Below are 17,329 nucleotides of genomic sequence, written 5' to 3' on the forward strand. Positions count from 1 at the left end.
ACCACAGACGTTATGTCACCTTAAAAAGGCCTTAATTTACACTTAGATGAGTAAACTAATAATAATGTGTGTTTGTGCAGTTTCAGAAAGCTGATGGAAACCTCTGGAACACTGAATGACCTTCATTTTGATGTTCAGTTATGGAAAATAATATTTTTTGTACTTTTTGTACATTTTATTAAGGCATTAAAAATGAACCTGTTACATTTTTTCTTGAACGTTCTTTGTTCGACCGTGATGTTTGTACAGGGTCTGTTTAGTTAGAAATGAGCTAAATCTGACAAAACCTCCTTTTGAAGATATAAGCACATTATAAATGTTATACTTTGAGTTATATAATATAAACCACTTGTTTTTCTCATTTGGATAAAAGTGTCAAATGTAAATAGAGCCATGTTTATGTAGAAAGTTGTCTGTTCTGTGTGTGTTCAGTATTTTTCTATGACTGACTCTTAAGGGTGTGGCTCAAGATGTCACAACACTTTTCCAGATATGACTTCGCCTGACACTCAGAATATATCTGCAGTGAGAATTAACTCATTCTTCCTTTTAACTGATATTACACTACATCTGCGCTGCTTTCTGTTAAATTCTTCACCACACCCAGAGAAAACGGTGAGTAGGCCTATGCAAAGTTATATTTTCTCATTTCTGAATCTTTGTTTTTCATTATTAGTTATTATTAGACAATTATCATCAAGTGCTATAAGAGATATGTCAATATTATCATCTATTTTAAAAGTTTGCTGATGTTTTTCATGATCTGTATTGTTGGCATGGGATGCTTTTCCAAACCCACAGGATGGCAAATGTTTCCAGTTTATAACTGTTTCCAATTGGATTAAAATCGATACCCATAAGAGGGCGTTTAGGGCTAGAATCCTCAATTTAGAGTCGCATTTAGAGCTTTTTCTGTCTTTTTGGTGATAATGTTATCGCATAATGGTATGCTCACCTAAATCTATAGATTTAAACTTTAACTTGGTTTGTACAATGTCTTTACAAGTATATAAGTACTATAACAAGTAACTTTCAATTTGTTTCACCAGCTGAACCTTTGGCCTCTTGTTAAAATACACCACAATCCATAGTATAGGCTACATTGTATTGTATCATTTTTCGTTGAAATGATTAATCAGCGCTGAGAAAAGTAACATATACCACGTGACTTTGCCGACAATCCTTTGCACCGATCTATGCAATATTTTGCACATGATAAATGACACTGAGTGAATGTACTGTCTGCTGAATGGAAAATACATAAAAAGAGTTAAATCAGTCAAATAATAATTTAGCAAGTCATACCTGGCCAATCAGAGACCAGATTCGGGCCACTACGCCCCGCCCCTTACAGATAATACTAATTTCCATTATTCTCACTGGATCGGTTTCTGTGACTGAAGCAGCGGCGGAGCAGATGGCTGCGAACCCCGCCAAACCATCCGGACAGACGGCCAAGATGAAGAAGGATGAGTCGCTGCTGGCAAAACTGGGAGGAACGTTAGTCCGCAAAAAGAAGCTGAAAGAAGGTAATTTTTTCCAGGATATTGTAACTTAACATAGGAAAGGAGAAAATAATAAGATGAGCACATGACATCACGAGTGATTTCTATAGCTGTCCATGGTGCTGCACTTGATCAATAAACGATTTAATTCTTCTTTAATTCCAGGATATACATACATATATATATATATATATATATATATATATATATATATATATATATATATATATAGGAAGTAACTGTGAAATGATGGTTTTATAAGCATTGTGATTTACTCTTCTTATTTAAGCATAACATAAGCCACAGACAGTCATATTGTGGTGTTGTTGTCTAGGACAGAAATAGCCAGGTCAGGAGCTCAAGGTTATTCAGATAAGAATGAAGTGGACTGCTTTGTCCTTCTGCTTACTTATATTGTTTCAAACTGTAAAGAGTTAAACATCTGTCTATTCATTTTTGATGGTATTTTGTGCTATTTTAGATCAAACTCACCCCTTCCAGCCTCCATCTGTGTGAACAGCTGCACAGTAAAGTGTGTTTGTGGAAGTGTGTGTGTGTCATTGTGGAAAAGAGCGGTCATCCTGTTTTTGTCCAGACAGTAACACAGGAGTGACAGCGTGTGTTCAAGTCTCTTGAATCACTCTTTGTTCAGAAGAATCCTTTTGGGGAACGTTCAAAGAATCGTTATAGATTATTTAAAGGTTCAATATTCAGCAATGATTTCTGGCCTGATAAACTGACAAGCTTTTGCTGAAAGTCTAACGGTTATTTTGAGCTTGTCAATTTGAAATACTTTTGCAGTTGTTTGACAGATGTTTTGTATGTGACTGCCTTGTTAAGTGGTTGATATACTGTAGGGTTTAGTGGTTGCCAGGGTGTTAGTAGTGGTGGGAAGTAACTAAACTTTATGGTTACACTTTATTTACCCTTTATTTTATTACAAGGTTACACTTTATTTTAAGGTGTCCTTATTATACTGTCCTTATTCATATAAGTACTGAGTAATATTAACTACATGTACATTGGTTTCAAAACATATCATGGCTTTTAAACTATAATTTATGATCTTAAACCTGTATCTAACCTCAGAACCATGTCAAAGTAAAAATAGGTGCTCAAGTCAGAATTTGTGGTGGCTGTGTTTTAAAATTAAATGATTGCAATCTTAATTTTGAAAGTCTGTCGGTAATCAGTGTTCTGTTGTGAGGTTATCCCTGCCTGCTTTAAATGCTTGAAAATGATTATTAGCAGAAAACAAAGTAATCAAATGTAATCAGTTACATTACTTTAATAAAGTAATTGAAATAGTTACACTACTTATTATATTTTAAATAGGGTAACTTGTCTATTACATTCCCAAAGTAACCTTAGTTGTTGCTTACAACTAAGTTGCTAAGGTATATTGTATAGTTTTTTGTCTGGTTGTTAAGGTGTTGTATGGGTGCTTTGGCTGTTTGTTAGGGCGTTCTGGTTCGTTGTTAGGGTGTTGCTATAATTTTCTGGTTGGTTGTTAGGGTGTTGCTAGGGTGCTTTGTCTGTTTGTTTGGGTGTTCTGGATGGTTGTTAGAGTGTTGCTAGGGTGCTTCATTTGTTTGTTTGGGTGTTCTGGATGGTTGTTAGAGTGTTGCTAGGGTGCTTTATTTGTTTGTTTGGGTGTTCTGGCTGGGTGTTAGGATGTTGCTAAGGTTTTCCGAATGGATGTTTTGGCTAGTTGCTAAGGTATCCAGGCTGCATGGCCTGTATTCAGAACTGTGCTGATTGGGTGATGCAGTTTGAGGAAACACAATCATACATTTTTCATGTCAATATGTAGAAATTGTGACGGTTTTTGCTGGTCAAGTGTCTTAGAGATGAGTGACTTTAGTAGTCAAGCAGTGATGTTGTTTAAATGAGTGAATGTGACGTTTATAGCGCCACCCAGAGGAAATTTGTTAGAAAGAGTGGTTTGTTTTCAGGAAAGTAGTATTTGTTATGATTGAAGCATTTCCCATCCCTGCTGTGCAGAAGCTGATTTCAGCAAGCCCTCTGATATATATGAGGATGTGTGAGTGTATGTTTGTGTGTTAGGATGGTGACTTATATATTATTGTGTGTGTATGAGTGATACTGAGAGATCTGGCTGTTGCTGTCTCCGTTTGCCAAGTGTCTTTAGACGAGATCACAGCTTTGAGGAACATGGATCTCAGTAAGTTTTACTCCTGTCTATGTTTGTACATTGATTATCAGTGATGTTTATCAGTGTTTGTGTGTAGGTCTCTGAGGTGAAGTGTAACTGTGTTAAAAGTAGCTTTCATCAGAAAGCAGAAGTCTAGTTTGTCATCATGGTTAGTTTTCATCTCCTAAAAAACCTTTCAGCTATGTCAGTGTTAATACACTAATCAGGATGATGAAAGGATGTGTTTATGAGTGTAAAAAGTTATGGTGAAGGTTATGAAATGGTCATAGTATTTCCTAAGGAGCATTTTTCCTCTTATATTAATTGGTTGGTTATCATCACAGCTCAGTATTTTCAGATAAAACTTCAATTTTAAATTTAAATTTCAAAAAACACTTAAATTTAATGGTCCATATAGAAAAAAAGTTCAAGATTCATATATATATATATATATATATATATATATATATATATTATTATTTTTTTTTTCATTAAAGAACACAATTATTTTTTAAGTATTTCACGTATTTTGGTCTTGTCAAACTAGTTTATCCCTGAAACAGCACTGAAATAGGATTAGCATAAAACTTTCATATTTTGTCATATTCCTATTCTGAAATTAATATTCTGGTTATCTGGTACACATGACTGACAGCATATAATCCAGAGATAAATGACAGACAGTGTCTCATATGGAGACTAACTGTGGACTGTGTGTAATGCAGGAAGTTTAGTTGACATGACACAATCATCTTCTTGACATCTGAACTGTGTTACTCTATTTCCCACTCCAGCATCCCAGTGATCCCACAAATAAGTGCTGCTATATTTAAGAGCAGCTCCATTCCTCTGACTGGACTGTTATTTTTGTAAGCTTTGCAATAAATAACTTTCCCCGAGCCATACAAAGTCTACAGAGAAACACACACACACCGCTGACAAACACCGCAGCGAGTGTGTATTGATTTCTCAGGGAAGTGTTTGTTGTGTCGTGTCTGTGTAGCCACTGCACTCGCTGATCAGCAGCTTTTTACTAATTGATCTGAATGTGAGAAATCAGCTTTGAGAACATATCGATGACTTCCTTAAAATGACTTGTCATCAAAATACATTAATAACTTAATTCACCAGAGCTGTTAATATATAACAAAAATCAAGAATCTAAATGTCTTAGTGACCTTAAATATATAATCAATTATAGACTAGAACAGAATGGAATATAATAGAATTAGACAACAACACATCTAAGATCTGGAAGTCTTTGAATATCCATGAAGATTTCATGTGTAATATTTAACCCATAATAGAATAGAATAGAATAGAATTTAATAGAATTAGACAACAACACATCTAAGATCTGGAAAATTTTGAAGATCCATGAAGATTACATATGTTGCAGTAATACTTCAATATTGAACCCATAATAGAATAGAATAGAATAAAATAGAACAGAATAGAATTAGATAACACATAATTAAGATCTGGAACATTTTGAAGATCCATAAGATTACAAGTGTTGCAGGAATACTTGAATAATTAACCCATAATAGAATAGAATAGAATAGAATAGAATAGAATAGAATAGAATAGAATAGAAGCAGATGACACATAATTAAGATCTGGAACAATCTGAAAATCCATAAGATTACAAGTTTTGCAGTAATACTTGAATATTTAACCCATAATAGAACAGAATAGAATAGAAATGAATTAAATAACACACATTTAAGATCTGGAACATTTTTGAAGATCCATGAAGATTACATGTGTTGCAGGAATACTTGAATATTGAACCCATAATAGAATAGAATAGAATAAAATAGAACAGAATATAATTAGATAACACATAATTAAGATCTGGAACATTTTGAAGATCCATAAGATTACAAGTGTTGCAGGAATACTTGAATAATTAACCCATAATAGAATAGAATAGAATAGAATAGAAGCAGATGACACATAATTAAGATCTGGAACAATCTGAAAATCCATAAGATTACAAGTTTTGCAGTAATACTTGAATATTTAACCCATAATAGAACAGAATAGAATAGAAATGAATTAAATAACACACATTTTAGATCTGGAACATTTTTGAAGATCCATGAAGATTACATGTGTTGCAGGAATACTTGAATATGTAATAAATATAATAGATTTAATAAGACAACACACTGAACCATTGTAATAGAATACAATAGAATATAATCAATTAGGCAAAATAAATCTACAGTAAGATCTTGAAATCTCTAAAGAGCTATGTAGATTTTTTGGGTTGCAGAAAACATGAATATCTAATCTGCTGATAAAATAGAAAAGAATAGAATAGAATAAAAAAAAAAAAACAGACATCTAAGATCTGGAAATAACTGAGGATCCATGAAGATTTAATGTCCTGCAGAAGAACTTGAATATAGAATAGAATAGAATAGAATAGAATATCATATCAATCATATCATATCATATCATATCATATCTAATATATCATATCTAATATATCATATCATATCATATCATAGAATAGAAATGAATAATTGGACAACAGACATTTAAGATCTGGAGATATTCAAATAGCCATGAAGATTTCATATATTGCAGAAAAACTTAAATATTTAATCCAGAATAGAAAATAATAAATTAGACAACAGACATTTATGATCTGGAAATATTCAAAGATCCATGAATAATTAATCCTGAATAGAATATAATGGAATAAAATTGAATCAATTAGACAATAGACATTTAAAATCTGGAATTTTTCAAAGATCAGAAAGATTTTGTGTGTTACAGAATAACTTGACCAAAGAATAGCATATAGAATAGAATATAAATGTAAAATCTGAAAATCTTTATAGATTAATGAATTGATTTCATGTGCTGCCTGAAAAATATTAAGGTCTAATTCATTATAGAATAGAATAGAATAGAATAGAATAGAATATCAAGACAAAAAATAACAGTTTATTGTGCTGGAGAAAACAATTCAAGACAGATGTACAGTTTTGTTAAAAGCAGGGGTTTATCATCTCTCCATCAAGTGTTATTCTGGTTAGTCCCTCATTAGTGTGCTCATCATAGAGTCATGCTGCATCTATTCTGTAAGACTCTATTAGAGCAGAGTGTAGAGCAGTGTCTCGTGCTCACTGAGGGTGGGGGGTTTCAAAGGGACAGAAATAACACGTGATGACGCGGGTGCGACTGCTGTAGCCACACTGGCGGCCTCCCTCAAACACACACACACACACTCGCCACCGAGACTCACTGCAGGACATTTGCTGGATTCAGTGCTGTTTAACGGGACATGGCTGGTCTACTGTGTGGAACGAAGAAAAGAAGGCAAGGTAGACTTTGGGCTGTTTTATAGTGCAGCAGTTATCTTAATTAAATGAATGCAGATGTACGTTGCCAAGATAGATTAACATGTTAAATATTTGATAGTAAATAAAGAATATTTCTGTATGAATACACCTGCTTTCGCAATCATACACTGAAACATTATTAAAATATATTATAGTATTTATAACATAGGGTATGGTTGTGTTAAGTAATAATAAAAGAATAGTTTTGATAGCAGGTCTGTTTGGTGGACAAGAACCTGTACGGTGTATGCATGTTCGCTATGGTTAAATATTTCATGGTGTTTTTCATTTAAAAGTATGGTTAAATTATGCAATCTCTCATAATTAAATTAACAATATAAAAAATACATATATGCAGTATCTAATGTAAATCTAAATGCATTTGTTTGTGAATATATATATATATATATATATATATATTTATATTATGGTGTAGTATTTAATAAACAATTTTAGCATTGGTTTCGATAAATAGCTTCTGTTTCTGTAGAATTATTCTCTGTACATGAAACCTAAACAGAACTGTAATCCTGAGAAAATGAAGCATGCTCTGTGTTTCATGGTGCCTAGAGGGGAAGTACACAATTAGGATGAAAAGCATAAGTGTAATCTTGCAGGAAGTGCAGACCGGGCGCGAGATGCTGCATGATCTGTGTAGATCTGCAGGGTGGATGAAGAGCTGTCAATGTGAAACTGTCCCTCTGAACCTTAAATGCTTATATGAGTGCATCTCCGCTTACATGAAAACATGAATGAATTTGTCTATCCCTCTAAAGTCACCCCCCCCCCCCACGACTGTACCGAAGCCAAAAAAAAGCAATCTGTTTCCATTCTTATTATGTATCTTCCTATATCTTCATCAAAAATCTAAATTCTGTCATTCAGTTGTTCCATTCCAGTTGGTTACCAAACAGTTTCTGGTCCCCAATTACTTCTTTTGTATTATTATTATTGTTATTTTATATATATTTTTTCAACTAAATGAAAATGAGAAATGTTGCTTTGGCAAAAAATAAAATAAGTTTAAGTTCCATGTATCTAAGTTAAAGCACATACATACATATAACTTCAACTTATTTTATTTCAGCTAGCCAAAGCAACCTGAATATGAAAATAAAATCTACAGTACAGCATGTCCTTTGAATTCAGCTTCCTATCCTTATTTGTAATATCAAAAGGAAAAACACAAGTTCTTTTCACACTTTTAAGAGCCTCCAAAATGCGTTTGATGGCTTTAATAAACTATAATATAATGAAATATAAGTGTAGCTTGCAAACAGTTTCTATTATCAGAATAACACTCTAATATGCTGCTCAAGAACCATTTTTATTATTACTTTCAATGTTGAAAACATTGTTTTAGCTGTGTAATATTTTTTGTGGAAACTGATATTTTTTTTAGGATTCTTTTATGAATGGAAAGTTCACAAGAACAGAATTTATTTAAAAAAGAAATCTTTTGCAACATTATAAATGCCTTTGCTGTCACTTGTGTTACATTTAATTGTGTCCTTGGTGATGTTTGGGTGTGTAGCATACAGGAGGAACTATTTCTGATGTTTGGATATGACCCTGACGACTATTTGTGCTTTAGAGGAAGTGCTCTAAACTGAGGCTGTTTTCCACAGAAAGAGACGTTGAGTCACATTACAGATGAACTGCAGTAATCTGACAGAGAGAGACACTCATAAATCAGCTGATTAATCACTGCACACTAATCAGTTAATTGTAATGGCACTGAGCTTCTGGTATTGATTTAGCAATAGCAGCGAGTGATGTGATATTAGCCGCTCTGCTCATCGTAGATGTTTTCCTGAAACAATGCAGACAAACATGAAGAACCCTTACTCTGTGTACCTTGGTACCTTGATATTTACCATGGTATTGAATTATTACTATATTCCAATGTACTTCAATAGTATTATCATGGTACATGTCCCAGAGAATATGATGCTTTATTGGTCTTCTTTTGTCTTCATAGTGAGTGACCTTCAGGTAGAGGGTAAGAACACCATCAACGCCCCCCTCCTGCACCCCGGCCCAGAGCTGCTCCCTGAGGACACGTTGCTTGGTAACATTTGGCTTCTTCTCATCCATTAAAATCAGTGTAATGTCTGGCTCCTCCACCAGATGTCACTAAGAACAGAGGGCTGTTGTGATGTTGCACATCTCTAAGTTAGCATCACTCAGATTATTTTTTCCTGAAAGCTTAAGTTAGAATAGTTTGCAAAAGCAAGATTATAAACACAACAAGGTTGTGAAAATGACTAGTGAGTAGATGAGTTGTTTGTATGTTTAATGTCCCCAACAACCTCTGTAGTCCTATTTAGACACTTTAGACATTTTTTACAGTACAAGCTTTTTAAAAAATCACAGTGAGGTATTCCTGATTGTGTTTTCATAATCAAAATGTACTCACCCTCAGGCCATATGTAGATGAGTTTGTTTCTTCATCAGAACAGATTTGGAGAAATGTAGCATTACATCTTTTGCTCACCAATGGATCCTCTGCAGTGAATGGGTGCCGTCAGAATGAGAGTCCAAACAGCTGATAAGAACATCACAATAATCCACAAGTAATTATTTTCACTTGTAAATGGTGCTTTATCTGTGCGTATTTCTCTTCTGATTCACTGTAGAAAGCACTATTGTGGATACAGGAATAAGCTGGAAACAACTAATTCAAAACATCTTAATAATGAATTTGTTTCTTGTAAACATGCAGCTTTTTGCTTCGCAAGAAGTGGTGTGCATTACTTGTGGATTATTGTGATGTTTTTATCAGCTGTTTAGACTCTCATTCTGACGGCACCCATTCACTGTAATGCTAAATTTCTCCAAATCTGATGAAGAAACAAACTCATCTACATTTGATGTAAAAACCCAAGTTTTGTGGTATTGCTGGTGTGGAAGACACTTTTCATTTTTCCCATGTCTCTTACGTACCCTGCTGTCTTTTTCTTCCTTTTTTCTTTCTTCCTTGATTTCTGCAGAGGAAGATTCAGAGAAGACCATTCTAGACCCCACTTCCAGAGAAGAACTCAATTTTAAAGACCTCCAGAAGGTTGGATGAACATTTCAGAATAAAGTCTATGTAAAGGGGGAAAAAAAGTGAAAAGAAATTGCAGATAAAGACAATAACGCCAATGGTGCTTTAAATTTTACATTAAAGTATGTTTGGAGTCTTAGCTCTGTTATTACACCTGTTCATATTTCATCTTTCCTCAACTATATATTGCATATTATAGTTTTATTTTAATGAACTCAATAAATGAATTATTTTAGTTTTAGTTAACAATAACAACACTGCTTAGCCCTAGACCGTAGAGCATAAACATGGGGCAAAAATGTTGAAGATTAAATGGTAAATAACTTAACAGAAATCACCAGTCATTGTTATTAATCCATTCTAATCAGTGCGGAAAAAAATTACATAATAATAAAAACCTGACCCACTAAGCCACGCACCTTTTGCATAGTTAGCATTCTACTCACCGACCTTTTTTCTATGATACAAACTCTTCCTCTCAGGTTCTCATTGACTGGATCAACAGTGAACTGGAGGAGGACCGAATCATTGTGAAAGACCTTGAGGAAGATCTGTATGATGGGCAAGTGCTGCAGAAACTGTTCGGTGAGACAAAGATCTTTTCCGTTCTGATTCTCCAGTTGACTTTCCTGTGGTGTTTTCAGTGCAGTGAGGAATGTTCTGTGCTCTGTGTGTCGTGTCCTTCAGAGAAGCTGTCAGGTCATAAGCTAAATGTGGCCGAGGTGACGCAGTCAGAGATCGGACAGAAGCAGAAACTGCAGACGGTTCTGGAGGCTGTTAATGGAGTCCTCAGGCCGCTGGACTGGAACACGGAGTGGAGTGTCGACTGTGAGCGATGAAACACACTCGCACTTAAAGGAACAATTCAACCAAAAAGAAGAATTCATCAAGTTATTATCATTGCCTAAAACTAAAACTGTTCAAAACACATTTTTGTTAATAATACTAAAATAAAATGAGCAACTAACTGAAATATGTTTAAGCACCAAAATTACTAGCTGGAAACGTTAATAAACTACTACAACTACAACTGAAACGTTAATAAAAATAAACAAAACCTAAATTACTTGAAAAAAAAAAAAACTAATGACAAAACATACTAAATTAAAATGAAAACCCGGTATATTTAATACTACTTCTACTACTACTACTAGTAATAAATAATGCTAAAATCACATGGCTTTTTCCCTCATTCTTATTGGTTGAGTGAAATATTAGGAAACAAATATAAAAGGAATAAATGAAAGTGAATTCAAAAAATTTATAAAAATGACAATAGTATAATGTAATGTAACATGACTTTTACCCATTCTTAATGGTTAAGTTAAATATTATGAACACAAATATAAATAAAAAAAACTAAAAACTTTTTAATAAAAAATTAATAAAAATGAACCTAAGTAATAATATGCTACTACTTTTAATGACAAAATCAAATATCAAAATGACTAAAATAGTAACTAAAAAAAAGTAATATTATAAAAAGCTATTAAATATTCTTAAAACAAACATATATGTATATATTTATTATTTCTAATTTCTATTAATATTTATTATATTTATGATGTAACATGATCCAAGTTGTGCACAAGAGAATTAAAAAAAAAAGTTAATTGAGAAAAGTTTTGGTTTTTAATTTAATTAATTTTTTAATATATTATGAAAAATAAAGAAATGTTTTAGCAGTTGTATTATTGATGTTAAGTCTCTGTCTTATATTCAGCAATCCACTCAAAGAACCTGGTGTCCATCGTATACCTGCTGCTGGCGCTGGCTATCTACTACGCGGCACCCATCCGCTTACCTGAGCATGTGTCCGTCAAGATGATCGTGATCAAGGTATGCTCGGCTTATTAAAGTGTGAAATTGAACATTATATCAAATATCTTCATCCTAATTTCGAAGGTTTGTGTTTTTCTCAGAAAAAGGAGGGAATCCTGCAGACTGCTCATGTGACCAAACAACTCACAAGTACCACAACAGAGTAAGATGCTCCAATGTAGCGATCTAGTGGTGAAAGATGATTGTAATACAGAAATGTACCTTTTGTATTCGAGTGTGTGGTCTGATGCTGACTGTGCGTTCACTGTTTCCAACAGCATGATGATTGGAAGATCAGGCAAGTATTGGCATACTCATTTTCTCAAACATTTTCATTTTTTCCCTTAAGAATCAATAAGCTGCTGGAAAATCAAATCTCATACAGAGATCTAGATTAAAAATTATTGCTGGTCTATAGATGCCTGTTTCTGCCACCAAATAAAAAAAGGTTATTGTGACTCTTATCTCACAGTTCTGACTTTTTCTCAGACTTGCGACATATAAACTCGCAATTGCGAAAAAAAAAAAGTCAGAATTGCCCATTTTTATCTCACAATTGTGACTTTATATCTTGGAATTCTAACTTTTTCTCGCAATTCAGAATTTTCTTCTTGCAATTCTGACATTTTTTTCTCTGAATTGTGTGAAATAAACTTGCAGTTGCGAATTATAAAGTCAGAATTGCATGATATAAAGTCACAATTGCAAGATAAAAACGTGCAATTCTGACTTTTTCTCTCAGAATTGAGTGAAATAAACTCGCAATTGTTACTTATAAACTCATAATTGTCTGAAATAAACTTGCCATTGGGAATTATAAAGTCAGAATTGCGTGATACAAAGTCACAATTGCAATTCTGACTTTTTCTCGCAATTGGGAATATATATCTCAGAATTGTGTGAAATAAACATGCAGTTGCGAATTATAAAGTCAGAATTGCGTGATATAAAGTCAGAATTTATTTCTCAGAATTTCGATATCTCATAATTATGACATTATTAATTGCAATTGCTAGTTTATATCACACAATTATGAGGAAAAAAGTCAGAATTGTGAGATAAAATGATGCAATTACCTTTTTTATTTTTTATTCAGTGGCGGAAACGGGCTTCCATACTGGTCCGAGGTGGTTTATTCAAGTAGAATCTATAAAACCATTGAACATCAGGAACTAGCAGAATTTTCCACAAGTACATTATGATGGTTCATCTGTTATTTTTATTAGTCTGGGAAGAATGGTCAAAACCTATTTATTTTGTTTTTCATTTACAGAACGTGATGCTTTTGACACCTTATTGGATCACGCACCTGACAAACTGAATGTAGTGAAAACAGTAAGGACCGGTTTTGTATGGGACAAGAACTACTGTGCAATGGTACTGATTATACAAAAAATTATCCTTGAATGTCTGTTTCTTTAGTCGCTGATTACATTTGTGAATAAACACTTGAACAAACTGAACCTGGAGGTGACGGAGCTGGAATCACAGGTATGAACTTTATCTGTTAACTCTCACGTGGATCTGTAGATCAAAACCACTCAAAAACCTCTTCATGTGTGTGAAGTTTGCAGATGGTGTCTATCTGGTGTTACTGATGGGATTGTTAGAAAATTACTTTGTGCCGCTGTACAACTTCTACCTCACTCCTGAAAGCTTCGAACAGAAGGTACGTGTGCCACAGTGGTCTAATGTGGACTGGTGAGGTCGGATTTGTTCTGTTAGGGTCTAATGGAGCTTGATTAGACTCAGGATTTAATGTGGTCTGATTTGTATTTACTGAATACCTCATCAAACCACATCAGACCCTGTCTAGACTTCATAAGTCCACATCAGACTAAAATACACCATGTCAGACCACATCAGACTGAAATCCACATCAAACCATTATCAGACCTTCATAAATCTCTTTAGGTGACATCACACTCAGACCACATCAGTCTCTATGAGTCCAGATTAGATGAATAGTATTTATAAAGTTTGATTTGGTCTGATATAGTTTGATGTGGACTAATTCTAACAGTATCTGATGCGGTTTTATTTGACTGTCAGACATTATAAATCCACAACATATCAGACCACAGTAGACTAAAGTCTACGTCAGACCAGTCTGATTACATTGTGAAAACTACTCAACAATTCTGTGGTCTAATCTAATTCAGTTTGATGTTGTCTGATGTCTGACGTCTTAAGTCTGATTGTGTGAAGGTTATGGAATTCTCATGGGGTTAAACTCACAATTACTTAAGCTTTTCTATTTTATAACATTGGTTGTGTACTAACTACTATGAAAAGGATTGCTAGAGTGTTTTCCTGTCTTGTAGGTGCATAATGTCTCATTTGCTTTTGAGCTCATGCAAGATGGTGGATTACAGAAACCCAAAGCGAGACCAGAAGGTATCAGAAAAATCAGTTCCAGCAATGTTACATCAGCATTACAGTATTTACACAACCTTTAGACATCATAAAAGACCAGCTCATTGTTTGCACCTGTTTCATAATGTTATACACATTATCCACTAGATGGAGATATTCCTCAGTTGATGCAGCACTATGTACTTCTCAGTAAACACACTGTGTTCCATCACAATGACAGTTCACATATTCAAGCCTCTGTCTGTTTAACAGTGATTCTGTTGTTTGTGTCCTGCAGACGTGGTGAACTTGAATCTGAAGTCAACACTCAGGGTGCTTTACAACCTTTTCACCAACTACAAGAACTCAGAGTAACACTGAAAGAGATCCGAGGAAAGCCGCTACATGCCTCACTGATGCCAGGACTTCTGCGCTCACACATGCACACACATCCCCAGTGTTACTTTTATACGTAAGAATGAAATATTTTGTATTGTTTGGCTTATTTATGCCCAGAATCGAATGTATTTAGCCTTAATGATGCGTCAGTGTTGCAGCTCATTAAAATATTTTATTTTTCTCGCGTTTGACTTGCGCAAACGAGGCCTGCCACTGCTTTAAGCACTACACCGGAATTACTTTTTGTCCTGGAATGCACTAAAAGAAATGCTGTAATTATTTCAAATAAACAAATACTTTTTACATGCTGGAATGAATTCATTTTGACATTTTGAATCACGAGTCTCTATGGTCTCAAAAAATTTATTTATGGAGGTTTTTTTAAATTAAAATAAACAGTTGAGTATCACAATTTCATACTTAGAATTATTCATGCTTAATTAAAAACCTTGATCCGTATACATGTTTAACCTTCTTGTGTCTCACACAGGTTTAAAGATTTATTTAGTATGGAAATTTATTTATTTATAGTGTGGAGATTTATTTAGGAAAAAAATTCAGACTGGAAAATTCAAACTCATACAAACAAATTCATGGACAATACTATTTTTTGTATGGACCTGACATAAAAAAGGTTTAAATCTTTAATTTGGGGACATGCAAAATAATTATAAGTTCTCTCCTGAACTGTACCTTCACTTCCATTTTTCTCTTCAGTCTCTTTATTTTGCCCTGTTATCCATCTCTCTCGTGACTTTAATACTCAAGATTGTACAAAACTATACTTTACAATACAATACTCTACAATACTACAATATCTTTATAGAAAAATCCTAATACTGTACACGAGTCATGTTTTTCCCTTACAAAAAATTACCATGCTTTTATTAGCCTATATAAAAGTAAAATAACCTTTTTTTGTTTTTTTGCAAATGGATTTGTATTTATTTTTAAATAAATACATTTGTAAAATAATTTTACATTTTTGGTGATCACAGTTAAACAATAGTAACCATTTTCTCTGGATTTATAGTTAAATATTAAAATGTTAATTTTCGTAAGGGTTGTGTTGTTGTCTGTCGTAGCTCCCCCTAAACCTATAAAAAAATCGGATTTTTTTTTCAGATAAATTCCTACTGTAACATTACAACTGATAATAATGATGTCCTTTATATAGTTTTTTGAGTGATGACTGATGAGCAACGTGCTGCTGCTTGATTAAATAAAAAAAAAAAACAAAGACAAAAAAGCATCTTTACAGATGAAACTGACCTGAAACCCTGAACAGGAGTTCTGCTTCTCTGCTCCAGCGCGCGTCCATAGTCTCTCTCTCTCTCTCTCTCTCTCTCTCTCGCATTGATTACTCTGAGTCTGATCCAAACCGTTTGGCGGAGGCGCGGAGAGTGCGCGAGTCATGACTAACACTTCATGACTTATTAGAGATTTAATTATCAAATGGCGGATTCGCAAATGATCGCTTTAGTACATTCGGCAGGCAATTATACAATAATGATATTAAATAGAGGGCAAAATCGGCTGCCAGGCCACCGAAATTGTCCCGGTTCTCCCGGTGTCCAGTCCGCGCTTGATTTCCACAGACACGCAGAATGTGCAAGTCATATATTGCATTTCTGGGGCTTTATATTCACAGACACTAGTCCATGTCATGTTTTTATTCAAGTGTAGCTACTGACCTACTTTTGATTTAGTCATCCATAATGTGGCATATTCCGTCCACGGTAGGCATTCCGATTTTATGACTGGATTCTACGAACCAGACAGTATTTCCGCATCCCGGAAATTATTAGGGCGGTATGTCTCAGAATAGTCAGTGCAATTTGGGAAAGAAATCAGTTAAATCTGTATGTGGATGTGCGAAATATTCAAATGTAATCCCCTTTGTAATCGTAAAAAATTTCATAAGTAACTGTAATTTAATTACTCATTTTTTCTTAGTAACTGTAACTAATTATAGTTACTATAATTTTGTAATTAAATTACGTAACGCCGTTACATGTAACTAGTTACTCCCCAACACTGCCATTATCCAATGTCAGAGAACCACGAACATGCAAATGTGTTAGTTAATTAATATCTTATTACCTTAAAATATTAGGTAAAAGTTTGTGAACATCTAATAATTATATTAGGTGTTAGGTGTTACATCTGCATATAAATGAGACATAATAAGCCAGAATCTGTCCATTTTAATGTGTTTGAAAGACAAAAAGCCTTCCAAAGACATTGTTATGTCATAATAACCCACTGAGTAATAATTCAATTAATGCCATGTTGACATTTCGACTCGAGAAAACACATCTGAAAATTGAAATGATTTTTGTAAATCCAGTAGTTATGCTCTGTGTAATTAAACCCATAGTGACTGGTCTTTGTGACAAAAGAAATGTGAAATTTGAAATGTAATATAATCTATAATTACAAGTGCCTAATTTTTTGGACCTAACCTGTCAGCAACTGAATAACAATACCTTAGTAACCACCCAGAACACCGAAGCAATCACTGATTGAGTGTAAGTGGTTATTATTATAGACTGTGTTATCAACTGCATACAGAAGCAAATATGTTAAGGGACCCTACAGCAACATCCTGGCAACCAACTTGCAACACTAAGCAACCACATAACAAAACTCCTATGCAACCGCGCAGCATCATTTAAAGACTCCA

At 34.0% G+C, this 17,329-nt stretch overlaps 1 protein-coding gene across 4 annotated transcripts; it reads left to right on the forward strand.

Moving 5' to 3' along the window:
• Positions 1–489: 489 nt before the first annotated feature.
• LOC132124942 (beta-parvin-like) lies at positions 490–14,946 on the forward strand. Of its 4 annotated transcripts, none has more exons than XM_059536108.1 (14): positions 490–615; positions 1,407–1,529; positions 9,001–9,090; positions 10,013–10,083; positions 10,551–10,653; positions 10,756–10,896; positions 11,792–11,907; positions 11,991–12,052; positions 12,168–12,187; positions 13,163–13,224; positions 13,312–13,380; positions 13,457–13,558; positions 14,214–14,286; positions 14,543–14,946. In XM_059536108.1, the coding sequence occupies exons 2-14, from the start codon at positions 1,418–1,420 to the stop codon at positions 14,617–14,619; spliced, it is 1,098 nt and encodes a 365-aa protein (XP_059392091.1). In that variant the 5' UTR covers positions 490–615; positions 1,407–1,417; the 3' UTR covers positions 14,620–14,946. The 4 variants fall into 4 exon arrangements, with proteins under 4 accessions (XP_059392091.1, XP_059392092.1, XP_059392094.1 ...); XM_059536109.1 differs by having other exon boundaries at positions 501–615; positions 1,404–1,529; XM_059536111.1 differs by lacking the exons at positions 490–615; positions 1,407–1,529 and adding an exon at positions 3,679–3,690.
• Positions 14,947–17,329: the final 2,383 nt, after the last annotated feature.

The sequence above is a fragment of the Carassius carassius genome, chromosome 43 (assembly GCF_963082965.1).
Source record: "Carassius carassius chromosome 43, fCarCar2.1, whole genome shotgun sequence".
Lineage (NCBI taxonomy): Eukaryota > Metazoa > Chordata > Actinopteri > Cypriniformes > Cyprinidae > Carassius > Carassius carassius.

Bases quoted from the DNA above. Each gene is read 5' to 3' on its own strand.
- LOC132124942 (XM_059536108.1), top strand. From the start codon at position 1,418: ATGGCTGCGAACCCCGCCAAACCATCCGGACAGACGGCCAAGATGAAG. The intron at 13,381-13,456 runs GTATGAACTTTA...ATGTGTGTGAAG, and splicing joins TGACGGAGCTGGAATCACAG to TTTGCAGATGGTGTCTATCT. The intron at 14,287-14,542 runs GTATCAGAAAAA...TGTGTCCTGCAG, and splicing joins ACCCAAAGCGAGACCAGAAG to ACGTGGTGAACTTGAATCTG.